Genomic DNA, 27,370 nt, shown 5'->3' with positions numbered 1-27,370 from the left:
TCATAATATAAATGTATAAGAGTCAAAGCAAAATTGTAAGTAAATTTGTTGAAAAACTGCTTGATTCAGGATAATGTTTATGGACATACTTACATTTTTAGGACTTGATTATAGAGTTGCTTCGCTTATTACATTATACTTTGTTGTCCCAGGAATCAATATACCAAAAATCAGATCAATCGGATGATTAGATCACACAAAAATTTGTTGTTAAAAAAGTAAAAAAATGTTTAAAATGGACGTATGGACATTTTGGTGATGATTATAGAGTTGCTACGCTTTCTAAATCGTACCTAACTATTAAAGGAATCACCATGCAAAATTTGAAATCGATAGGACAATTCTAAAATGCCTAAATTAACGAAAAAAGCTATCCGTTACGGACGTACGGACGGACCGACCCTAATTATAGAAAAGCTTCGCTTTTAAAAATACAAATATCTCTTTGTAAATACAGATTTCCATTTTAAAATATTCTAAACTCGATTCAAATGATTTTATAGGTGCGTAGTTACTCTAGTTACGTCCGTTCGTAACGGGTAGCTCTAATCATCAGTTTAGGTTTGTTAGATTTTAAACTATATATTCTAAACTTTGCATGATGATTCCTGTAACAGATAATTAAAATCGTTATGCTTTTCATTGTATCATTAAACAAATAGTTTGTTTGATATATTTGCGCTTCTTTTGGATTTAACTGTCATTTGGGCATTTAAAATTTATATTTATTATTATTATATCCATTAGAATCTTACAAATTGCATTTTGATTTTATCAAATCTTCTAAATTCTTGTTTATTTTTCATGAAATTTTAAGGAAAATTCTTTTGAAACATCAAAAAGAAAAAGTTTTTTAGTAATTAAATGTAATTGTCTTTAAAACAAATGAGTGAACCTTATTTCACTGAAGCGTTACGAATTAAAAGACATGCGACGGACAGACAAAGTAGAAAATCGAGTAGCTACAGTTAAAGTTAAATAGTTTTTTTGGGGGGGTTCCGTATCTGTATTTCTGATACTAGTGGATACGCCCCTAAAAGTTGAGTTTCAAAAGAGTAAAATAAATTTTTTTTGGTGGGGAGGGGGTTGAAGACAACCTCCCCAAAAATAGTTTAAAACATTTCCAGGACCTATAAGAAGCTTCGCAGTAAAGGAGAACAATATCGGTTCAGCAGTTACCGAGATCCTTTGGGACAGACAAAACACGCTTACTACTTTATATTTTAAAAATATTTTGGTGATTGGGATATCCAAATTTGTCTTCTTTGGCCCTAAAAAGGGTGTAGATTTCCCCCTTCAGCGGTTAGCGAAATCTTTCGGGACAAACAAAAAACGCTTACTACTTTATATAATAGGATAAACAAACATAGGCAGGGAGGGAGGGGACAATGGACTGTAAATTACACTAGTAACAAAGTTTTATCTTTTTCATTGTGGGTACTATTTTTGAGTTTTGTTTGGTTGTTGACAATTTAGTATTGCCCAAAATTTTAAAACAATAATTTAAATCTGCAGATGGGGTAATTTTGTAAATCATAATTTGGGATATACATTGATTTATTATCCTTTGTCTTATCCCTTAAGATCCCTGCATATATGTATACTATAATAACACTAAAATTTTTTTTTATTTTATAAAAATGTTAATTACAAATTTTAATGTCAGACGCAATAGGTAGAATTTAGGAAAGTAAGCTTCTCTTTAGTTCAGTTAGACTGTAAAAAATCTTTAAAAGAATAAAAAAAAATTACAAATGCATCCCTCATAATATTGTACCTTGTTGTGGTAGGAATCATTATTCCAAAAATCAGACGAATAGGATAATTATATCACTCAAAAAAATTGTTCAAAGTCAGTATTTTATAAGGGACTTATGGACTTTCCGGTAACGATTATAGAGATGCTACGCTTTTTAAATCGTATAAATCTGTTACACGAATCATCATTATAGTTTGAAATCAATAGGACAATTCTAACATGCCTAAATTTACGATAAGAGTTATAGAAAAGCTTAAATTTTAATGGTTTTATTTTATCGTCAACAAGTTAAATTTGAACTAGAATCTTTGTGTCGTATTTAGAATATTTTATATTTATTTTTTGGAAATTTTGTTTTTTTGCAAACAATATTGTCCTTGTTTGAATTTGTAAATCTGGCGAAAGAACAAGGATGACAATATCTTTGAAAACAACAAATCCTTATCTATAATACAAAGTAGAACGATGTCTGTCTGTTTGTGTGTTTGTTTGTTTGTTTGTTTGTAGCGAAGGATCTCGCTAACCGCTGAACCGATCGAGTTCTCCTTTACAGGGTAGCTTCTCATAGTTCCCGGGAAGGTTTATAACTAAAATGAAAATACCCCCCCACCCAAAATAAAAAAAAAAATTTCTTTTTAAAACTAAAATTAATATAGTGGGATCGACTATCCCCCCCCCCAAAAAAAAATTTTTTTTTTCTTTTTTAATTTAAATCTAAAATACGAAAGATTGGTTTGATCAAAACTTTGGGGCAAAGCCCCTAGAGGCTAGGGGCGAAGCCGCTAGTAATAAATAAAGTAACAGGATGTGTGTTTGTCTGTCTGTTTGTTTGTACAGAATGATCTCGCTAACCGCTGAACCGATCGGTTTCTCCGTAACAGGGTAGCTTCTCATAGGTCCCAGGCAAGTTTATAACTATTTTGGGGGAGGGTACTACTCTTCCCATGATAAATCGCCCCTAGAAAAAAAATTACCCCCCACCCAAATTTTTTTTTTACTTTTTCTTATAAAATCTAAAATAATAAGTTGGGTTATCATTTCGACTCTCCCTTTCTCAAGTGCCCCTAGTGGCCTCTAGGTGCGAAGCCGCTAGTATTTAATAAAGTATTCATTTTAGATTTTTGCATGAACAAGCAAAAGCATAAATATGATATAGCATTAAAAACATCTATTTTACTTCATGTTCTTACTAATCAAAATTAATAGGTAATTTTAAAAGAAGTTGTATCAACTTTTTTTTTTATAGCTAGCCGGTTCTTTTAGTAAGTAGTAGATGTAAAATTTTTCATAGAATTCAAATATGCAATCGGTTTTTTTGTAGACCTCTTATTTTTTAAGTAATTTAAGTTTTAAAAAAAAATAATTAAGTCGGTTTTAAGGTACTAAAACGCAACAAAATACAAGAAGAAAATGGTCAGTAAGAACAAAAATAGTAAGATCTTTAATTTGACACCTTACTTTTAAAATTCTGTTGAGTAATTATTGAAAAAATCTATTTTTTTAACCTCGGTATAATAAAAACTTTAGACCTAAATATTTTCTCAAACAGACATAAAAAACATGGGTTCATATATACCATTAGAATCAGAAAAATATTACGAATCCATTGTAAGCAAAATTGAAAAAAATTAAAAAATTAAAAAATTACAGAAATGGCCAATTATTTTTTTTGTTCAGACAACACTATTGTCTTCCCTTTTTTACCCCCTCTTTACCCCCTCTTTACCCCCTTCCCATTTTTATACTCAATTGAAGAATTAAGACGTTGCCTGTACAACATAATATGATATTTTCATATAATTCCTTTTATTGTAGTTTATATACTATATTGTAAACTTTTTTTTTCAATTTTGCTTACAATGGATTCGTAATATTTTTCTGATTCTAATGGTATATATGAACCCATATTTTTTTATTTGTGAAATAATAAAATTAAGTTCAAAGTTTTTATTCTCGTGGGTTTAAAAAAATCGATTTTTTCAATAATTACCTGACAGAATTGAAAAAGTAAGGTGTCAAATTAAAGATCTTACTATTTTTGTTCATAATGACCATTTTCTTTCTTTTTTTTGTTGCATTTTAGTACCTTAAAATCGACTTAATTTTTTTTTTTTAAAACTTAAATTACTTAAAAAATAAGAGGTCTACAAAAAAACCGATTGCATATCTGAATTCTATGAAAAATTTTACATCTACTACTTACTAAAAGAACCGGCTAGCTATAAAAAAAATAGTTGATACACCTTCTTTGAAATATGTTTTATCGTAATAAAGATCATGTTTTATAAATGAAATAATAGTCTGATAGTTGAGGTGCCTGTACCTTGTAGCAACATAATAATGGACATACATACAGACAAACAAAATCCTAGAAAGCTTCGCTTATTTCCTAAACAAAGGTGCAATAGAAATATTTTTTAAAGAAAATCTAGAAATTTAAAAGCATTCAATTAATTAGTAGAAAAAAGGAAAATTTTAAAAGCAGGTAATAAAATATGCAGGGATAGGTAACTTACGATCAATTTATTTACTCATTCAAAAAAAAAAAAAAAGAGAGAGAGAGAGAGTGTGTGCAGGGATATAAAGGGAAAAGCTAATGGCTATAAATTGATGTACATCCACAATGATGATACACAAAATTATTCCTTCTGTAGATTAAAATTAGTCATTGAAACGTTTAAACGCTTAATTTAATGAATCAACCAATAAAAGACCCCAAAGTTGATAAGCCAAAGAATAAGAAAAAGGTATAATAAAACTTTGTGGACTAGTGTAATTAACAGCCCATTGTCCCCTCTCTCTCTCTTTCTGGTGTGTGTGATAGATAGAGAAGGAGACAAGGGTAGAGAGAGAGGTAGACAGAATTAAGATATTAAAATGAAATAGAACAATAAAGGTATTAAGAAAGAGAGGGAATGTCTGATTGAGCCAATAGGAGAATCGCATCGGTACATACATTTAATTTCATTGGTTGAAATTTTGTACACATCTTGTCACGAATGCATGTTTTTTTTTCATTTCATACATAGTTAAAAGTCAGCTGTAAACAGCATATAATCTTAGTAGAAAGCTTTGCGGAATCAGAATTAATTGCCCAAAAATTTCGTTTAAATTTGAAAGCTTCGAAACGAGGTGGATTCTTAAAAAACAAGTTAGGCTGGCTACTCGCTGGTGAGGCAAAATTATTTTTGTGAAAAATCCTCCAAAATCGTATAAAAAAATTTACAAAAATTAAATAAAATATTAAAGGGTTATTAACATATGATTTTGTTTAATTTTTGTAGATTTTTAATGTGCTTTTGAATGATTTTTCACAACAATAATTTTGCCTCACTATCGAGTAGCGAGTCTATAATTTTTTAAGAATCCACATCAGCTTGAGTCGAAAGTAAACAATACTTTTGTCTGCTAGAAATGTTCCTTCTTAGATTTGACGAAAAAGGGGTTCAGAATATGCTTCTATTCTTCTATTTCTATTAATAGAACCGAACAATTATTACTATCATATTAAGTACTAGCGGATACGCCCCTAAAAGCCTCTAGGGGCACTTAAGGTCGAAGGGAGAAAAGTCGACCTCATCCCATTTTAAATTTGAGTTTCAAATGAGTAAAAAAAATATTTTTAGGGGGGTATGGGGGGTGAAGACACCCTCCCCAAAAATAGTTTAAAACCTTCCCAGGACCTATAAGAAGCTTCATTGTAAAGGAGAACAATATCGGTTCAGCGGTTAGCGAGATCCTTCGCGACAGACAAAAAACGCTTAATATTTTATATAATAGGATGTACTTGTGCTAAAAAATCTATCAAGACCTATCTTTGACAAACATGAAATATTTTATTTTCATGTGCCAAATCCCTGAGGTTCAGTAACCATACTTATTTTTATATCTTTCCACATTTAAATATATGTATATGCTTAATTAAAAGAATTGGTATTAAAAAAAAAAAAATTCGTTGCCAATTGTGGGTAAATTGATAACTAATAAAATATAACTAGCGGCCTCTACAACTTTTTTTTTTTGGGGGGGGGGGATAGAAGACGAAGAAAGTCGCTCAATGTGACGTCATAAAAATGAGGGATTATCCATCTTTTTTTTAGGAGTTTTCTTTCCCACTCCTCCTCTTCTCATCCCTAATTTCTATGACGTCAGAATATTTTTTGACCAACTTTCTTCGTCTTCGGGGGGGTACCCTACTAAAAAATTGAGCCAAATCGGTTCAGTGGTTAGTAAGATCCTTCTCACAGACAAAAAAGCTTTCTACTTTGGATTATAGGATAGTATTATAAATAGCAATATGAATTCTGTTTTTGGAAATCTTAAAGAAATCGTTTCGGAAGTAATAATTTGTTGCTTAAAAAAAACAAAACAAATTGGCAGTAGTTAAAAAACATTTTTTAAGAACGTTTATATTTCCATATATTCGTATATTTACCTGTCCATTTATTTTTCTCAGTTTTCCTTCCTTCTAAATATTACAATCTATTTTAAAAGCGAAGCTTTTCTATAATTAGGGTCGGTCCGTCCTTACGTCCGTCCGAGATAGTTAGCTTTTATTCGTTAATTTAGGCATGTTAGAATTGTCCTATTGTTTACATTTTTAACAACTAATTTGTATGTGATCCAATTATCCGATTGTTCTGATTTTTGGTTTACTGATTCCTAGGACAACAAAATACATTATCATAAACAAAGCAACTCTATAATCTAGTCCTAAAAATGTATGTATGTCCATAAACATTATCCTGTATCAAGAAGTTTTTCAACAAATTTACTCACAATTATGCTTCGACTCTTATTCATTTATATTCTGATTTTTCAGTTCTGACACTATACAAGTGTTAATGTCCGTTTGTCCTACCGTTTCAGAGCTTCGCTTTTATGGATGTTGTCATCCTTGTTTTTCTCAGTTTTCCTTCCTTCTAAATATTACAATCTTTTTTTTACAAAAAAATCTTTAATTCAATATTTGAATATTTGTATTTTCGTACTTTGTCTTAAAAGAAAAAACATGCAATAGATTAAAAAGAGATTTTTAATCAGGAAAAGCCATTTTGAATCTTTTTCATTAACACTTGTATAGTGTCAGAACTGAATAATCAGAATATGTATAGGAGTCGAAGCAAAACTATAAGTAAATATGTTGAAAAACTGCTTGATACAGGATAATGTTTATAGACATACTTACATTTTTAAGACTTGATTATAGAGAGGCATCGTTTTTAATATTGTACTTTGTTGTCCTAGGAATCAGTATTAAAAAAATCAGATCAATTGGATAATTCTATCTGATAAAAATTTGTTGTTAAAAAATTTAGAAAATTAACATGTCTACGGACATTTTGGTAATGATTATATAGTTGCTACGCTTTCTAAATCGTATCTAACTACAAATGGAATCACCATCCAAAGTTTGAAATCAATAGGACAATTCTAACATGCCTAAATTAACGAAAAGCTTTCCGTTACAGACGTACAGCCGGACGGACCGATCCTAATTATAGAAAAGCTTCGCTTTTAAAAATAGATATTTTAAAATTTATACTTTATAAAATTTAAAAGTAATTTATTAGTGTCAACTTTTAAACACATTAATTACATCAATTAAAAAAGGTCATTAGATACATGTGCGTGCGTGCACATTTGGGTAAGTAGGACAGAGTGGGGGGGGGGGGTTGGAATGGGTCCTGTGATACCTACATCCCCGGACAAATTTCTGTGCATGCGCCTGATTCATCACTCTTAATGTACAATTCTAAAAAAAGGAATTTAACCTGAAATGACTGATGTTTACTAATGCAAGTAAAACGTTTAATTATATGGCAACATTAAATTTCTATCTTAGTTTCATTATATCCATCTTTTTTTTATTAAAAACAAAGATATGGAGCCAAAGAATAACTATTTTTCCTTCTTTCCAATATAAAACGTAATTTTAATCAATTTTCATACTCGACTATTAGAAAATATATTAAGGGGTGGGGACGGGATATGTAGTTTTTCTTAAGATTGAATATCCCTTTCCCAGATTTTGTTATTTCCGCCCATAGAGACAAAAGTTTTAGACAAAGGATACTAGGCCTGATCCTCAAACCTCCCACCCCTCACTCCCCAAACACCCATTTCAAGCCTCAAATTTCCCCTATTTATCTCCCAGGTAGAAAAAAAATGCACACTTCCTCCCCCCCACTTCCCCTCTGTAACACTCAGTTGACCGCTCTGATTGTGAAACAATGCCCTGCCTTTTATATTTTACCTTTCAACATTCCCACACCTTTACAATTTCATTTTGTAGCCATTTATATGGGTACAGAGGGGTAGATAGATACAATAGGGAAAAGAGAAATTGATAGAAAGATAACAGAAAAGGGGTGGAGCACCAAAAAGGGAAGGATAGATGAATGACAATTGGGGGTGGAGCTGGTAGAAAGAGGAGAATATGAAAAAGAATAGAATAGGAAAAAAGCTGTTTTAAGTAAAATAGTAAGATATGCGTGTGTGTGTGTTGTTATATATATGTGTGTATGTTATACTATAAGGTGTATGTATGGGTGTGTTATAACTTAGGTGTGTGGGTGCATGTGAGTGTTATTATACCTGTAGAATATCCTACACAAAGTGGTCAGTGTTCTGCAGCCACCTAGAGTCTCCACTAGGATAGGCAACACTACAAATCAAATTACAGGGTCCCCAAAAGTTTAAGATTTTTGGGTAACTAACTTTGATAAGTGAAGTGATTACAGTGTGTGTTGGTTGATTCTGCACAGAATTGACCAATAATTAAATGCTACTTAGTAGCTTGATATCTATAGATTAGGTATGTTTTAATTTAATAATTTTACTGGTTGTTACACCCATAGCCCATAGGAAACAGTGGAAGAGGTTAGAAAAATAACCATAAATCACACTTAGACATATTTAAAGCTTCCTTGAAGAGTTAAACTTATTCAGACCAGTAATTTTTGAGATCTTAATCTTTAGCCAAAAAAACTTACTACTTTTTAATCTAGGTTCAAGGAAAACTAAGGAAATAAACCTGCAATAAGTTGTAAAAAAACGTAAAAGTCTAGAACATTAGTAGACTTACAACTCTTTATTGGGAAATTTGCACAAAAATCTAATTAATTGTTTAATATAAACAAACAAACAAATATAATATTTAATCAATTAATGTGACTTTAAAAGAAATTATTGTAAATGAAATAGATCATTAATTTGAAGTGATGCTTTCTAGAATTCATAAGAATGATTAATATCCAAGAAATCGACTTTCAATATTGTTTCTAGAGTTAAGTCTTGAGAAATATTAAATATTTTTTGTTTTATTTTATGATACAGGGTGAAAGATTGCAAGTAGCAATTTTTCTTATAATTCCATTTTAAATGTCAAATAGGCTTTAGAATATCAATGGTATATTTAAAATTACCTATCAAAAACTATATTTATAGCACTTTAAGTTTTAAAGAATTTAGATTTATGATGTTGTGATTTCCATAAAATAAGATTATGATATTATTTCAATAAAAATTGAGTTTGAAACAATATTGTATGACAAAAGTGATTTATTTGATATAATGCTAAATAATTCTAATAGAAAGCTTTTATAAGCGATTATCTTTAATTTATTACTTGTTTTTAGAAAGAAGTGATTTTGTGCTGTTAGGAATTCTAATTAATTAGGACACCTGCCTGGACATCTAGCCCACCTAAGCATGTCACATATGTATAGACAGACAATTTTCAAGGTATTATCATCAGGGGAGATTAAAAAAGGGAAGGAGACGTTTAAAAAACGCATACCATCTATTAGACACACATATCTAGTAATTATTTAGAAAATTTACTATTTTTAGGAAATATATTTGGGCTATTATCGCTAGGTGGGAAAAACAATGTATGTAATGACTTTAATTTTTAACAAATGATATTTAAATTATAGGCAATTAATAAAAGATTAATAAATAGAAGAAAAAAATAAAAATGAAAACTTTAGAAAAGTTTTAGAAAAGACAAAATCAAAAAACAAAAGAAATATAATAAAAAGTTTAAGTTGATAGATCAATTATACAGATTTACCATTAAAATTAGAATATTCTTTGAATCTTTGTTATAGATAAATTTTAACATATTATTGTTCATATGAGCATAAAAAATAGCCTAAAGCCTACTTTAGATTGCTTTCCTAAATTGTGCTTATTCAGTCAGGGGTTAGAGAGAAAAAAACCAAGTATAGTCCCTTTCGTAACATTGCACCTTATGGGGCTATTCTTCATATTTTTCACAGTAGCTTTTCTCCTATTTCTAGACCCTGGGGGGGGGGGGGGCTTTAACCCTGCAGGGACAATTACCTAACCCTGTGGGGCAATCACCTAACCCAATATAACCTAAAATAACCTATAAAAAGTCATTTTAAAAATACGACAAATCGCCCCTTATGATGCGATGTTACAAAAGGGACTATTCCCAAAAAACCTTACTACTTTATATTAAAGGATAAGATTTGATCTATTATCACTTATTCTTTTAAGATATTTTCAATAACATAATACTCTTGTATCTTGTAATACCACCTTGTACTTAATTAGACATATAAAAATTCCAACAATAAAAATCAGCTATTATTATTACATCACCCTGTTCTTTGAAGAAAAAAATATTTTACAAGGTAAGACGAAATTTGATACTTTTGTATTAGATTATGTAAAATTTTGTATAAGTAAAATAATAGGTTTTAAATTACATGTTAAAAATGAATATTTAATTAGTTTAAATTATTTAACAAGTGATAAATAAATTTGATTTAATTAGGGAAAGATTGACAATATAATTTAATGAATTAGAAGGTATTATTTACACTAAACTAAATAATTTTAATGCCCTATACCTAACCCTGTGGGGAATATACTTGCGGTGCCTAACCCAAAGGGGCTACACAGTTTTTACTATTTCCTAACCTGACCCAAAGGTATAAACAAACAAACAAAAATAAAATACCCCTCCTCATTAACTCCAATTTATTTGGAAAACAGGGTTTCTTTGCTCAACAAGACACGTTCGGGGAAAACGTCGAAGAAAATAATTAACAAACATAGTAGGGCTTAGTAATGTACTTTTACTTTTTTGAACACTAAGGCCTTTTAAATATGCTATTTGAAACAATTTAGGAAGCAAAACAATGCTCTACTACAGCAAAAACGTTGTTTAGACTTCACAAAAGCGTTTAATGGATGGGCAAATTTTTAAACATTAATTTTTTGAACCAAAATTATTAAATTTCATTTTAATTTTAAATCTTTAATACGATAAAAATTATTTTTGGGAAGAATCTTCCTAAGAAGGAGTAATAGGGGTAAATAGGGGTGATATATCCACTAAAAAGAATTATAAATTATGTATTGGTAATACTTTTTGCCTCTTGATTTATCTTTCTATAATTCCCTGTTTACAAATAGAAACAGTATTTTGCAAATAGCTAGATAAACAAATATAGTTGTCCGCTTTAGAAATTTTAATTGATATTTATGCGGTAAAAAAATAACATGAAAACTCATTTCGTCAATTTAAAAATACGACAAAGCCCAAATTGTGTCAAAAATGATCCAGGTGACGTCAAAAAAATGAGGTAGATGAGAGGAGAAGTGGGAAAGGAAACCATTAAAAAAAAGATGGATAATCCTTCATATTTATTATGTCACATGGATCATTTTTGTTTCTGCTGTTTATTACACTAGAGTGTTTAAACGTTTCAACCACTAATCGTAATCTACAGAAGGAGTTATTTTGTGTATTGTCATGTTGGATGTACATTAATTTATTGGCCATTGTCTTATCCCTTTAAATCCCAGGGTAATTATCAAGAAAATCAAAATATTTTTTAAAATGAAACTATGTTTCAAATTTTAAAAAGAAGTAACATTAACATTAAGATAGGCATAGCTAACCTGCTTTCTTGGACAGACGAAGGAAGAAGTTTATTTTTTAAAGTAACACATTTTTCACAATTAAAATAAGATCTGTTTTTTTAAATTTATGCCAAGGCCGATTTAAAACTACGGTCATTTAAATAAAAATTCTCAAAGATTTTATTTAGAATCTCTAGAAAGTTTGTAATTTAAATTGTCTCTAAAAATACGTTTTAAGGTTGAGCTACAACGCTTTCGTCGCTTTTATTATCATAATAAAAAGACTCATAAAGACTGCTCCTCAGGTATCTAAAGGCTTTAAATTCAGAGGAGAAAAATAGCCTAAAACCAATGTAAGTGCTTCCCTAAAATTAAGTACTCAATCCATTCAGTGGTTAACGAGATCTTACGAGACAAATATAATAAGTTAATAACCTTACTACTTTATAATAGGACTAGCGGCTTTGCCCCAAGAGGTATAATTACATCTTTTAATACCAGGAGATCCCCCACTCCACCACTATTTTAAATAATTAAAAAAATTGTCTTTTGGGGGTTGGGGGGTGTCCCGCCCCCCAAGAAAATAGCCTAAAACCAGCACAGGACCCGTAGGTATATTCCCTGAAGAGTAGAATCCGATCGGTTCAGTGTTTACCGAGATCTTAAGGGACAGACGGACAGACATCATTCTACTTTGTATTATAGATTAAGATACCTAAAACAAAAATGCTATAATATTTCCTCGTTTAAACGGAATACAAAAAATATTGTCAATTTTTGCATTTTTGACCTTGAGTATTTTTAAAAAGTATTCATACAAAAAAACATAATATAGTTTTTATTCTAATAGTTAAATATTTTATAAAGCGAATCTTTTCTTAAAGTTAAGATCTGTACTTTCGTCTGTACATAACGGTTGGCTTTTTTTCCGTTAATTTAGCCATGTTATAATTGTTCTATCGATTTCAAACTTTGCCTGATGATTCCTATAACAGTGAAGTACGACTTAGAAAGTATTTCAATAATCGTTACCAGAAAGGTCTTAAGTTCAATTAAAACATGTTGATTTTTATTTACTTTTTACAGCTATCTTTTTTGGATGTAAAAAAGCCAAAATAGATAACCGAACAATAGATAGTAGATATATCAGACAAAAAGTTTGATTTATTCTAAGGTATTAATCTAATCTAAGGATCAGTATTAAGCTTCATCATCTTTCTTGTTTTTTTGACAGATTTTTAGAAGTTTGAACCACAAATCTACCATTTTCAGTGATTTAAAATATTATTAGGTTTAGCTTTTGTAATATAAATTTCCTCTATTATTCTACTCTAAAATATTGTAAGTTTGTTTTTGCTTTGTAGTATAATTGTTCCAACGAATGTCTTTAAGGAAAAGCAGTGTTAAAAATGTTTTAGCAAAGACTAAATAAACAAATTTTCTTTGTTTCTAAGTCGCAACAAAATAACAAGGATATGTATATATAAACAAGCATGACAACATTTATAAAAGCGAAGCACTGAACCGGTAGGACAAACGGACATGAACACTTACAGGGTGCGCCACATAAATCCGGACTTTTTTTAAACTGCCATGGCGCCAAAACTACTTGACCAATCAGAATGTTTGACCACACTATAAAAGCCTGAGGTAATGAGGTTTAAAGCACACTAAATTTTTGGACGATGGAGGACGTGTACTCTGAGCTAGCCACGCACAAGTTCAACGAGGCAGATTCGAAATGCGCTGATTTTTTACCCTGGATCCTCGACTTGGGCCTACTAAATCTGACCTCAGCCCATCTGTAAGTGAGATAGACTTATGAAACTTGCTGGAGATACAGTTAGATACCTAATAAAGACACTAGAAAATACTAGAGCTCTCTATCTCAACTGACTTGGCCGTAGTACCCTGGCAAAGAAAATCGTGGTAGATTTTATGATGTCAAAAACGTCAAAAATCTTAAAAATTTATCGGTTCTCGACTTTAGGGGCCCATATGGAACCTTGAAACTCGTTTTAGAATATGTGTTGCGCTAATAACCCTAGCATTTTTAAAAAGGTAAAAGACATTGTTCTAGCTCAACTGTGGCCAAAATGAGAGCCGCCGTGTCAAAGGATAGCTTGATAGATGGGTTAATTTGGATCCTGCGGTTACTCTCGTACCTAAGGAGATGTGGCATACTAGTATCCCCGATCTTAATCCAATGGACTTTTGGGCCTGGAGCGCCATTAAAGCATGAACAATAAGACGTGCTCATACAACAAAGACCTCCCTCATGGCCACTATCAAGGAGATCTTTGCCAGCTTGGCGGTGATTAAGGCTGGCAGCGATTTTATTGCATAATCTAATTGTCATATACCTAGTTTGCTTCCCAGTTTTTAAAATTCAATAAAATCTTTAAAATTGAAGATTTTATGTCCATTTGTTTAGAAATTAGAAAAAGTCCGGATTTATGTGGCGCACCCTGTATATAGTGTCAAAACTGAATAATCAGAATATAAATGTATAAGAGTCGATGCAAAATTGTAAGTAAAATTGTTGAAAAACTGCTTGATACAGGATAATGTTTATGGACATACTTACATATTTAGGATTTGATTATAGAGTTGCTTCGCTTATAACATTATACTTTGTTGTCCCAGGAATCAACATACCAAAAATCAGATCAATCGATGATTAGATCACATAAAATTTAGTTGTTAAAAAAGTAAAAAAATCAACATGTTTAAAATGGACGTACGGACACTCTTGTTATGATTATAGAGTTGCTACGCTTTCTAAATCGTACCTAACTACTAAAGGAATCACTATGCAAAATTTGAAATCGATAGAACATTTCTAACATGCCTAGATTAACGAAAAAAGCTATCCGTTACGGACGGACCGACCCTAATTGTAGAAAAGCTTCGCTTTTAATAAACATGTGTCAATACCCCCATCAAAATGATGCCTTCCACCTTTTCACCCTCAAGAAATAAATCCCCAGGCAAAACCCTGTGCACGCCTCTGGAAAGATATTTTATGAAATTCATCAGTTTGTATGTTGTCAATGACTAGTTGCTTCACCCCTAGCCCCTAAGTGAGGGTGATTGAAGTCAGGAAAAAAGCCTTACATCAACCCAAGAATTTCTAAAAGCTTCTGCGAACATGAAAACACTTAGGAACAGCAATCTACAATATCTTTAACTTCAGATAAAATAAACCTTACTACCTTATAATATAAGATGTGATAAAAAGTACCTACACAATTAATTTAAGGATAATTTGATGTCTATTCTGCAACTAAGGATCGTCCTCAAGATCTAGAACGTCTTGGAATGTTAAACAAAATTACATGATGATCGTGATTTACTACTGCGCTACTTATGGTTATACTTGTTTTTCTTTTATTTCAAAATTAAACATAATTTTATGTTAGAAAAATTATCATTAATGTAAAATGAACTTAAACAAAGCGTTTGATATAATATAGTTTAAAAAAGGATAACGAGAAAAGATTAGAATTTACGTGGATATTGTGAAGGGGGGGGGGGGGGGAATTTAAGATAAAAATAGAATTTAAAACGTTTAATGTACTTTTGTATTAAAATCTTTTGTCACTAAGTAGAAATAAAATTAAAAATTGTCTTATTTATCCATCTAATATCCTGTTAAACTTGGAAGGATTGTGTTGACATGTCAGTGAATAATCAATGTCGACGATAATTAATTTTATGTCTTTCATATTATTGACAGTCAAAAAATGACGTGTCGAAATTATGTCAGCAACAATTATTTTTTTTAATGACAATTTGAAACAATCGATATTTTAAGTATGGCTGGGCCGGATATCCGGTTGATGTATAATGCCGGATATCTGGCTCCGGCCTGGTATCATGCCAACGTTCTATATCCGGAAAATTAATCCGGCATTAAAAATCAGCCGGATGTCCGGCCCAACCGTAATTTTAAGTGGCTAGAATACCATTTCTAGTATGGCTTTGAAACCGATTAATATCTGCTAGATTAGAATCAATTTTTACCATACTGAAAAATCATGTATAGCACCGTATTACAGAAAATTTTCTACAAACATTAATCTAAAAATCATAAAATTGATAACAGGTTTGATAGCCCCGAGGTGCTGTCTATAATATGATGCCTTAAATAACTTTTGTACTATCTTATCAATGTAATAATTAGACCACACACCTTAACATGGAAACTAGGACTTTATCTATTTAATCTTTTTGTACGGATCTAAAGCTATCAGTTAGCTAATTTAAAAGAGTTAGATCACATTTAAGCAAATTTTTTAAAAATAGCAAAGTTAAAAATCTAATTGTCAAGAGTATGGCAATTCCTCCATATTTTGGGGTGCCTCAGGCTATCTCAAATTGTTTAGAAATTCATTAGATTATCCCCTCCCCAAATTAAAAAACCACATTTTACACTTCCCCCCCCCCCCTCTACCCTACGTCCTTGGATAAAGAAATGCATTTTTGTTATCAATAGGACGAACCCCAAACTGTCCCACTTTGAGAAAGACGATTCCAGTGACGTCATATACGTTTCGGGAAAGAAAAAGGGAAGGGGGGAAGAAAATCTCTTCAAAAGAGATGGGAGAAAAGGGAAGAGATTTTCTTCCCCCCTTCCCTAAACGTATATGACGTCAATGGAATCGTCTTTCTCAAAGTGGGACAGTTTGGGGTTCGTCAATAATTACTTTAATATTCAAAGTTTTTGTTAAAGGAAAAGTCGGAGGCAAAACAGTAACACTTGACTTTCTAAAATCTTCGTTGTTTTATGCGAACTTTCCAAATTGGAGGAATTTTTGTGTCTTAATCTTGTTTTATTTGGCAAATGTTTAGGTGTGAATTCTTTACATTGTTAACAAGCAGGTGTTAAAGGGATTGTAGATTTAGAAAAATAAAGAAACTTAATAATATGGTCCTTACGTAGCTTGCTTATAGAGATGCGTCGCATAAATTATTGTACCTGGTTGTGCTAAGAATCATTGCTACAAAAATCAGATAAATAGATATATCCTACAAAAATTGTTGTCAAAAAAGTTAAAATCAGCATGTTTTAAATGGACGTACTGACTTAATACGCTATATTACGCTTTCTAAATCGTACCATACATTTACAGAAATCACCATTTAAAGTTTGAACTCGCTAGGACAATTCTTACAATCTACCTATCCCTGTTATACTTGATGTGAATTGTTGACATTGCTCGACGCGACAAATTCCAATCTTAAAAAGAACAGTTTTATAAAAAGTATTTTTATCAGAGTTATTGCAATGCAGTCTTAAAAAAAGTGTCTTTAAAGTGAAAGATTTTTTATTTAATAAACTAGTAAGGTATTTTTGTATATAGCTTAAGATATAAATAACTACTGAACCGATTAAGTTCTTTACTCTATGTGTATTATAGCGGATACGCCCCTAGAGGCCTCTAGGGGGCACTTGAGGTGGTTTGGAGTTGAATTCGAACCAGCATCTTTTATTAAAGTTTTAAAAAGAAAAATAGTTAGGGAATATATTCCTTTTCATGCAACGCCCCTTAAGGGGCGATTCGTCGTATTTTTAAAATAGCTTTTTATAGGTTAGGTTAGGTTAAATTGGGTTAGGTTATTGCCCCACACGGTTAGGCAAATGGCCTCGCAGTGCTAGAGCCCGGGGAAATGGGAGAAAAGCTACTGTGAAAAGAAGAATCGCTTCTTAAGGTGCGTTGCCACGAAAGGGACTATACCCAATAGTTATAAAATATAACTGGACCTGTGAGAAGCTTCACTGTAAAGGAGAAACATATCGGTTAGCGAGATCTTAAGCTACGCACACACATTAAACATCCTGTTTCTTTTATAAAAGAAACTTGTCCTCTACAATGAAAAATTTGTAAAATAATTAGCAAACAGTTACATAATGTTTATTTGTACAAACAAAAAATTGCAACGTTTAATTGTATAGCAACAAGAAAAAAGTCAATAAATTTCAGGTAGGAATAGGTCAATGAACTGTAAATTACACTTGTACCCAAAGTATTATAATCACAATATCTTTTTAGTCAATTGCAGAAGGGTCAATTTAGTTTATCATCTTTGGGGATTTACATCTATTTAGCGTCCAACATTGTCTTATCTCTGTTAAAAGGACCAAAATGTTAATGAGTTGAGCATGCAGCGCATTTACAGCAAACAATTATTTATCCCTTTATCACTATGAGCTACCAAAGAAAGAATTATACATTTTAAGATTTATGGGGAAGTTAAAATAATCATCCATTGACCTGTACCTCCTATTTAGAATTTATATCCCTTTTTTAAAGTAATAAGATTTTCTTTGGTCAGTTAAGATTTCGCTAACCATTTGAGTTCTCCATTTTATGGAAGTTTCACATAAATACTTGGAAAGGGAAGATGATTAAAGTCCCTCCACAGAATATGACGTCATACGATAGAATAACCAATGAGAGGCCAGCATAAATTTTACCTTTGGTCAATTACAGTGTATACTGGCATCTCATTGGCTATTCTATCGTATGACGTCATATTCTGTGGAGGGACTTAAATCATCTTTCTGGAAAAGTTTAGGTTATTATATTCTTGGGAGAGTATTTTTGGACCTTGTGAATACAGAGCTCCAAGAGGCTATTAGGCGAAGACACTAGAATATTGAATTACAACATGTCTGTTTGTCTGAATGTGTTTAACATCTGCCAAAGTTGTAAGATTGATTTGTGTCCTACTGTAAAAAATTTTCATTTTTTTATTGTAAGTTTGAGAAGTTTTCTACTTATTCAAAGACAGTAATCTTTTTTTTTTAATTTACTAAAGGTATCTGTTTCCACGAAAAATTAATTTTGTTTTCTTTTTTTCCAGAGATCAGCCTAGATTTTGGTCGTCCAGCCTACGATACTGTTGACATGTCTTCCTCCGTTGTGGGCAAGTTCAGGAGCTTCTACTCCACTATCGAGGAGGTAACTACATATAGATAGATAGATAAATACTGTCGACATGTCTTCCTCCGTTGTGGGCAAGTTCAGAAGCTTCTACTCCACTATCGAGGAGGTAACTACATATAGATAGATAGATAGATAAATATAGATAGATAGCACAGTATGCCAGCAAACCTGGGTCATACAGGTGAAGAGCAAAACATCGTTTTGACTTTTTTCTTGAAATATCCTATAATAGAACAAAATAATATACTAGTGGCAACACCCCTTGCAACTAGGGGAAAAAATGGGTTGAAATATAGCCTAAAACCATACCAAGACCTTGTTCTAGAACTGAAATAGCCTAAAACTATCCTCCAGGAATCTTTGCATGGCTCCTGTGACTGCAAGGCCAGGGAGGGCTCCCGACTGTTAAGGGTTACTGCATATAAATTATGCTTTAACTACAAATGAAAAATACAAAATGTTTTTTCAAATAAAAAAAAGGAAAAGCTGTATTTCTGTATCAAAATTCTTAGAATATAATAAATTTTCATTATCCTTAAAATTTTAGTAAGAAAAACGACATGCACAGTTTAATAAGTACATAAAAAATTCAGGAAATACTTTAAAAGTCTGGAAATTTGCTTAATAACTGTTTTTGTATTTTTTTTCTTTTTGTACATTTATGAATTATGAATTAATATATTTAGCCCTTTGTACATTGATTTATCTCTAAATCAGTCATTGCTTTATAAAAAGTTGAAATTTTAAAAATATTGAATCTTATTAGCTGATTTCATAACTATTTCTGATTGGCTAGAATATTTTTTTTTGAATATCTGGTTTCTCATTGGCTAATATCTTCAGAACCATCTCTTTTTATTGGTCAAATCTTAAATATCTCGTTTCTCATTGGCAGATGGGTTTTGAATCATCTCTGGTTGGTTAGGATTTTCTAAATTTATGGTTTCTTATTGGAAGATGGTTTCAGAACCATCTTTTATTGGTCAGAATTTCTTATATGCTAGGTTTCTTATTGGCTAATATTTTCAGAACTTTTTATTTGAAAATAAGTACAAATAAGAGTAAATTAATTGAAATTATTGTCTTTCAGTTTTAACTTTTCCTTTTTCTCTAATAATTAGTGTTTTAAAACAGTATTAGAGAAAGCTTAACAGCAGTGTTTATATGACCAGTATTTTAAAACCGGAAAAAGCATTCTTAATTCAAGTAGTAGAACAGAGCAACCTACGATTTAAATATTACACACTACCTGGTAAGGCCCCTAGAGGCATAAAATATGGGAATTTCTATTTGAAGGGTAATGGTACCTAAGCTATTAGGCTATATTGTATAGGAGAACCATATTGGTTAGCGATTAGAAGGACACATACAGATCCTGTGTTATGAGGAACATTAGGTACTTGATTGTCAAAGAATAGAAAATAAAATCTCGTAGTATATATGTCACAATTTCTGCAAGAAACAAATTATTTGTTTCTATTACTACAAATTTAAGAAACATTCTCTAGATTTGTGGACAGAAAGATAGATGTGTCATATTAGGAATTACGTTTTTGTCCCCCCAATTTTTTAGATGTTCAGTAGAGGAATACCTGGATACTTTTTTCTAGGATTGGGCCGGATATCCGGTTTGGCCGGATATCCAGCCATTTTCAATATCCGACTTGATTCCGGAAATTGAAACTATCTGGATACCGGATATCCGGCTGAATTTTAATGTCAGATATTCGGATAGTCGGCCGGATATCTGGCCATTTTCAATACCCAGCCGGATATCAGATATCCGGCATTACCCCTCCCAATTTTTTTACTTTCCTTTTTAAAATGAAATTTAAAAAGGGGGAGTGTCAACTTTCTCCCCCCACCCCCTCCTCAAATGCTCTTTAGCCTCTAGGGACGAGGCTTAATTGAACAGAATAAGATAAATTGATACTATCACAATAAAAAAATTTAAGTATAAATATTCTCTAATTATCATATCCCCCTCGCTGCTATGGGAGCAAAAACAATAAATTTAAATTCCTTTAAAATGTTCCAGGTATGGGAAACATAATTTTTCATTCCTTACACATTTCAGGAATTTGGGGACATTTAATCATAAAATAGTTGGCATTCGGCTAAAAAAAATTACATGGTACAAACTTAAAAGATATTAAAAATGATACCTACTGTTGTTATGAAAGGCAGGAGATATCATAAATAATTTATTACAGCACATAAAAAGTCGTGCAATCAAAGTTAGTTACTTGAAAGGGGCTCCGCAGGGTTAGGGCACCCAACAGTAAAGTTAGGCATGGGGAAAAAATTCTCCGGATATCCGGTAATTTGCCGGATATCGAACCATTTTCAATATCCGGCCGAATACCGGGTATCTAGCATTATAAATCAGACGGATATCCGGTACAGTTAGGCATAGGGAAAAAAATCTCCTGGCTTATTTTCAATTTATTTCATAAAAAGGGGTGTTTCAGTGCTTAATAGGCACTTTGTGTGAAGTAACTAGGATTGGGCCGGATACCCGGTAATTTTGTTGGATATCGGGCCGTTTTCAATATCCATCCGGATACCGGATATCCTGCATTAGAAATCAGCCGGATATCTGGTAAGCCGGTATCGGGCCATTTTCAATATCCGGCCCAACCCTAGTAGTATTTGGCCTACAATATTTTTCAGAATTAAGTATTTTTTTCCCAATACCTTAAATTTGTGTAACACTATAATAAGCGCAGCAGAGACAAAGCGTTCAAGGTTCAATTCCTTCAAAATATTTTTTTTTATAAATAAGGACAATTATGTGAATTAGTTGCACAGTTGTAATTTTTTTGGAATATAGAAATAGATTTAATGATGTAATAAGTAATTCTTTAGAAGTAAGTCAATTTAATTTTTTGTTGAAATTTAACTAGAATTATTAAAAATTAAACCAACTGTTTTGTATTTATATTATTAAACTGAAAATCTTTGCCTGCCTACTATTTACTGTTATAATTTATTTTAAGCAGGGAGGGAGGGTTCATTAGAAACTAAATTAAAATTGTCCACAAAGTTTAAACAGGTTCTCTCATTCGCTTTATGTTAAGTGTTGATTGTGTTTTGAAAATCGATAGTGTCCAAACCTTTCCACCTGTAATTTTAATCTCTAAAAAAGAGCAATTGTATTTATTATGTCCCCTGTCTAATGCTTTGATAAAGTCAAACTATCAAAAATTAAATAATTGAAAACAGAGAGAGAGAGAGAGAGAGAGAGAGAGAGAGAGAGAGAGAGAGAGAGAGAGAGAGAGAGAGAGAGAGAGAGAGAGAGAGAGAGAGAGAGAGAGATAGAGAGAGAGAGAGAGAGAGAGAGAGAGAGAGAGAGAGAGAGAGAGAGAGAGAGAGAGAGAGAGAGAGAGAGAGAGAAATGCACACGAAGTTTTGGAATTATAGTAGCCTTGCTACTTAAAAGAGGTGGGGGAAATAGGCCTTCATTACAAAGTAAGCGTTGCAGTAGGGAAAAAAGGGGAGGCATTATCGGCTGTTTATTACACTAGTCCTCAAAGTTTTATTATGTTTTCTTATTCGTTGGCTTAACAAGTTTGGAAAGTTTTAATGAATTTCAATTGGTTGGTTTATTAAGTTGATTGTTAAAACGTTCCAACCTCTAATTGTAATCGAGAGACAGGTTGATTTTGTGTATTAACATTAGAGATATACATCAATTTAACGGCTATTGTCTTATCCCTTTGACCCCGATAATTATCAGTATATTTATATTCATTCAAATTAATGTAACACAAACTGCTACTTCATAAAATTAAATTAGAATGTTATAACTTACCTTTCTCCCCATTATTTTAATATAACCAATAGTTTTCAAATTTGGCCTCGGTAGATCATTTGCAGTGAACTTTCATTTCTTCTCAGGGATTAAAAGTGATAAGACAATGGTCGATAAATTGATGTACATCCCCAATGATGACACACAAAAATAACACTTCTGTAGATTACAATTGGTGGTTGAAACGTTTGGACACTTAACTTAAAGAACTAACCAATCAAAATTCAACAAAAGTCTCTAAAGTTATTAATCCAACGAATAAGAAAACATTATCACAAAACTTTGGGGACTAGTGTAATAAACATCCCAATGTCCCCTCCCTCCCTTTTTTTTACTATTGACAATAATAAACTTTTATTAGTTCTGTTCTATTATTTGTTTTAAATACATGCACTTCAGCCAAGTTATTTTTGTTTGAAAAATATTTTAACAAAAGCTTATTGTCACTAAATGCACCAACGTAGGGCTGGTAAATTTCAAAATAGGCTGTTTTCATAGATTTTTTATGAGAGCAGTAGAACAGTGCAGTTGCTAATTAACTTAAACTGAAATTTTACTGTTCTTTAAATATCAAAACATAAAAAAAATATTTTTAAAAGATTTTCTATAGTTAGGATCAGTACGTCCGTACGTCCGTCCGTCCGTCCGTAACGGATAGCTTATTTCGTTAATTTAGGCATGTTAGAATTGTCCTATCGATTTCGAACTTTGCATGGTGATTCCTGTAGTAGTTAGATAAGATTACGTTGAAAAACTACGCGGTATCTGTGCGCGCAACCAATAATGACTTCATAAAATTCTGACTTAAAACAGGAGATTATTATTGTTTTTATTAAAAAATTATAACAAAATACTTATTTTGGGAGTGGGGACAAAACACCTAATTTAAAAATACCTAATTTAAAAATGCCTAATTTTATAAATGTCTAATGTGACAAAACACCTAATTTATAAATACCTAATTTAAAAATGTCTAATTTAAAAATACCTAATTTTAAAAATGCCTAATGTGACAAAACACCTAATTTTAAAAATGCCTAATTTTATAAACACCTAACTATAAATACCTAAGTTTAAAAATACCTAATTTTAAAATACCTAATTTAAAAAAACCTAATTTTAAGCATATCTTAAAACTGTTGTTGAACATATTAAACCGGCAGCTACACCCCCTAGAGTCCTCTAGGAGCGATTACGGTGCGGAGGGGAATTCAATAAGTGTGGGGGGGGGGAGGGGGTTACAACCCCCCTCCAAAATTTCAAAATATAGTTTGAAATAGAAAACTGGACGGACGTACGGACGGACCAACCCTAATTATAGAAAAGCTTTGCTTTTAAAAATAAAATCTTATGATTAGTTTGTGGCACCTCACATGACTCATGAGAAATAAATTAATTAGTAAAATCAAAGGTTGGAGGACAAAGAAAATGAATTTTTATTGGTTTTTTCCCTAACCTAAGTAGCCGTAGCGTCGCTTTCTTGGGGGGTGATAGTTGACCTGACCATCCCCCATTTTAGTTCTAGTTTTATAAAGAAAGATTAAAGAAATATAATAAACGGGGGGAGGGGGGGGATTTTTTGAAAGGGCGATTTCTCATTGGAAGGTTTTGGTAACCTCCCCAAAAGCGTTTTAAACCATGAACTACGGGAAGCTTCATTGTAAAGATGAACCATATTGGTTCAATGACTAGCGAGATCCTTCAGTCAATTGGATTAATGTTATCAAAATTTTAAGTATTTTAGTGAAAAAATAGATATTTTAGAATTAGGCATTGGTAAATTAGGCGTTTAGATAGTTTAGAATTAGGTATTTTTAAATTAGGCGTTTATAAAATTAGACATTTTTAAAATTAGGTATTTTTAGTTAGGCATTTTTAGTTAGGCGTTTTTAAATTAGGCATTTATAAATTAGGCATTTATAAATTAGGTGTTTTTAACGTAGGTGTTTTTAACATTAGGTATTTTTAAACTTAGGTGTTTTTAGTTAGGCATTTTTAGTTAGGCATTTTTAAATTAGGTGTTTTGTCCCCACTCCCTTATTTTGAGCTATAAACCTTGAAAATATAAAGAATTAAAAAAACTATTTATACTGCTCCAACAGTTTTAGGATATTTTTACTAATTTTATATTTGTAAAAATCTGTCAAACTATATATAGTAACATACCTATTCAATTTTAAACAAAGATTTCATTCAAAATTAAACTCTAAAGTTTTTTTATACACTTTTGCATTTATAATTTAAAGAAAGTCTCCACACGTTACAACACTGTTTTTGTTCATTAAAATCCTAAGAACAGTTTTTCAAATAGATGTTCAAGTTTTTAAAGCATTAATTAAAAGTTTCTTTTTAAATTCCTTATCAATCAATCTATTATCCTTATTTTTACATTGTACTGTGATAAATTGTTTGAGGAAAAATTATGAAAATTGTTTATAAATTTATTTTTTTGACATTCTAAAATTTCTTAAGTTTGAGACAAATGTCAGAAAACTTTTTTGTGTGAAATAGACGATTAATTTTCTCATAAATTTTTTTTATTTGTAAGGACGACTATTTTCTATGTATTTCTATTTTTACTTAACTAGCGGCTACGCCCCTAGAGGCCTCTAGTGGCACTTTAAATGTTTTTGTTTGGTAAAGTCTCTACAATAATTCTTTATATTATGATATCTCTTTATATTACTTTGAAGTCTTCCAAATATTAATTTTTTTTTTGATTTTTTTGTCATTTCTCTCTGGAGGGTTGTGGTACCCTCCCCCTTGGACCCATGAGAATCTACCCTGTTAAGGAGAACCCGATCGGTTCAGCGGTTAGCAAGATCCTTCGGTACAGACACACAAACATCCTGTTACTTTAGTATAAGGATAAAAAGTCAAACCAACAAGTAGTTCTAAAAATTCTAAAAAATCATCCTATTACCTTAAAAAAATAATAAGTACCCAAATATTGTAAAATTTGAGGTAATACTTCTAAATTCCAATTGCTAGTGAATAATGTAAAATTATATTTTCCTAATATTTTCTTCCCTATAGGAAGTGTTTGTATTATGTCTGACCTGTCTATCAAACTGTGTATGAATGTACACTTTGATAAAATTTAAGAATAAATTTACTTAATTATTTAATGACAACATCCATAAGTAGCGAAGCTCAAAATTTATTGGTCTGAAAAAAAGAATCTTTTGAGTATGTTAAAATAAATGGAATAAATCACAAAACCTTTTAAAAATGTATAATGTCTTTTGAGGCATTAAGCTAAAAAGAAAAACGTAAAATCTAGGAATCGATCTAGCATCCCAACCAATAGCAAGTCTTTATTAAACTTGGTGAAAATATGTATAATGTTGAATTAATTAATCCCTAAAAATTCCAGCTTTTTATTTTTATCTTGAACAGGAGTAAAAAATCGTGAAAACTTGAAAAACTAGGAATCGATCTAGCAACCCAAACAATTATCATATCTTAAAAAAACTTTAAAGAAATGTGTAGAATGTTGACTTAATTAATACCTAAAAATTCCAGCCGTTTATCTTAAACAGGAGTTAAAAAGCTATGAATCGATTTAGCACCCCAATTAACAAACAGATGGACAAAACAATGTGTAGATTCGTTGCACATATGTCATAGGAATCTTCACTAAAAATCTCAGCTGTCTATCTTTAATAGGAGCCGAGAAAATCACGTTTCCCCCACTTTGTCTCTAACAGACGGACATTTCAAATTATAGACTAGCTTTGCTACCAATAAACGGGGCCATGTGAATAAACAAACCTTTTCAAATAAAAGAAATTTGTATCTATCATAGGTGAAAGCTGCCTTCCTGCAATATGACGTGAACAAGGACGGTAACATCTCTCAGAAGGAGCTGGAGGATGGTATGGTCCAGACTGGACAGTTCAGCTTTGACGAGGCTAGACAGGCCTTCGAGATTGCTGATATCAATGGTGATGGAGAGATTGATATTGCTGAGTTTGTTCAGGTAAGGCAATGTCCTGTAGGCAAACCTTTAATAAAATGATCTTTATCTAAAGCTCCCAAATGTGTATGCTTAAGATTTTTCCTTAAAGAAGGAAAGTATATTGTATTTCTTTTAATCTATTAATCTATTATTCTATCCTACTATCTATCTAGGTTATGTTCCCTACTGCTGCTGAGATTGTGTCCAACCTTAGGAAGCAGTTCAACAGCATGGAAGATGTTGAGAAAACCTTCAACTCTTGGGATCTCAACAGGAAAAGTTTTATCAATATCCAAATCAGACTTTGTAAGGTTTACAAAAAAAACCAGCCAAGAAACTGAATATTCTGTTGAGATAATTTATTACAATAGCCCTATTATTGAATCCCTGAAATTTTCACTTTTTTTATCAATATGAATATTTAATGTATTTCTTTTTAAATTTGTAAAAACAACTTCATCAATATGTTGAAGTTTAGTTTTGATTACCTCCAGAAAAAGGTTTGTTTATGGTCATATATTTGAATTTTGGATATTGTACTTTCATTGAAAAAAAACTATAGGGACGGTTCCATCTCTTACACTGAACTGAAGCAGGCTGTCTCCAAGACCTCTGCCAAGCTCAGCGAAGAGGAGATGAATGCCATCTTTGTTATTGGTGACATTGACCAGAACGGAGAGATTGATCTGGAGGAATTCAAGAGACTCATGATGCCAACCACTTCTGATGTTGTTGCAAAGTTTAGGTAACTTTTAAGTTCCTTTCAAAGGTCTCTTAACCCTTACAGATCGGGTCCCAATTCCCACATTAATAGATCGGGGGGGGGGGGGGGTTAATTTAGCCCCCCCTCTATTTCGGCTCCTAATACAGATAGAGACGTAAAATGTGGTGGTTCATGTGTATTATTACTTTTTCTAGTCATAGTGGTCAGACTGCTCCTTAGCCGCTTTTTAGCGGCCAGCCGCTAAATATTAAAACAG

The 27,370-nt window shown here is 31.6% G+C and overlaps 1 protein-coding gene across 1 annotated transcript in view; it reads left to right on the top strand.

Annotated features, from left to right (window-relative positions):
• LOC145305347 (uncharacterized) overlaps positions 1-27,370 on the top strand; it is a 107,337-nt gene that overhangs the window by 70,999 nt on the left and 8,968 nt on the right. The window contains exons 8-11 of the mRNA XM_080146963.1: positions 18,533-18,630; positions 26,238-26,411; positions 26,564-26,665; positions 26,954-27,135. Coding sequence (XP_080003089.1) covers positions 18,533-18,630; positions 26,238-26,411; positions 26,564-26,665; positions 26,954-27,135 — 556 coding nt within the window. The remainder of the gene's footprint in view (positions 1-18,532; positions 18,631-26,237; positions 26,412-26,563; positions 26,666-26,953; positions 27,136-27,370) is intronic.

This window comes from Acartia tonsa, chromosome 14 (genome assembly GCF_053477335.1).
Source record: "Acartia tonsa isolate MP-2025a chromosome 14, ASM5347733v1, whole genome shotgun sequence".
NCBI classification, from domain to species: domain Eukaryota; kingdom Metazoa; phylum Arthropoda; class Copepoda; order Calanoida; family Acartiidae; genus Acartia; species Acartia tonsa.
Note: the sequence above shows the minus strand (reverse complement) of the source record. Positions and strands in the feature narration are given on the sequence as shown.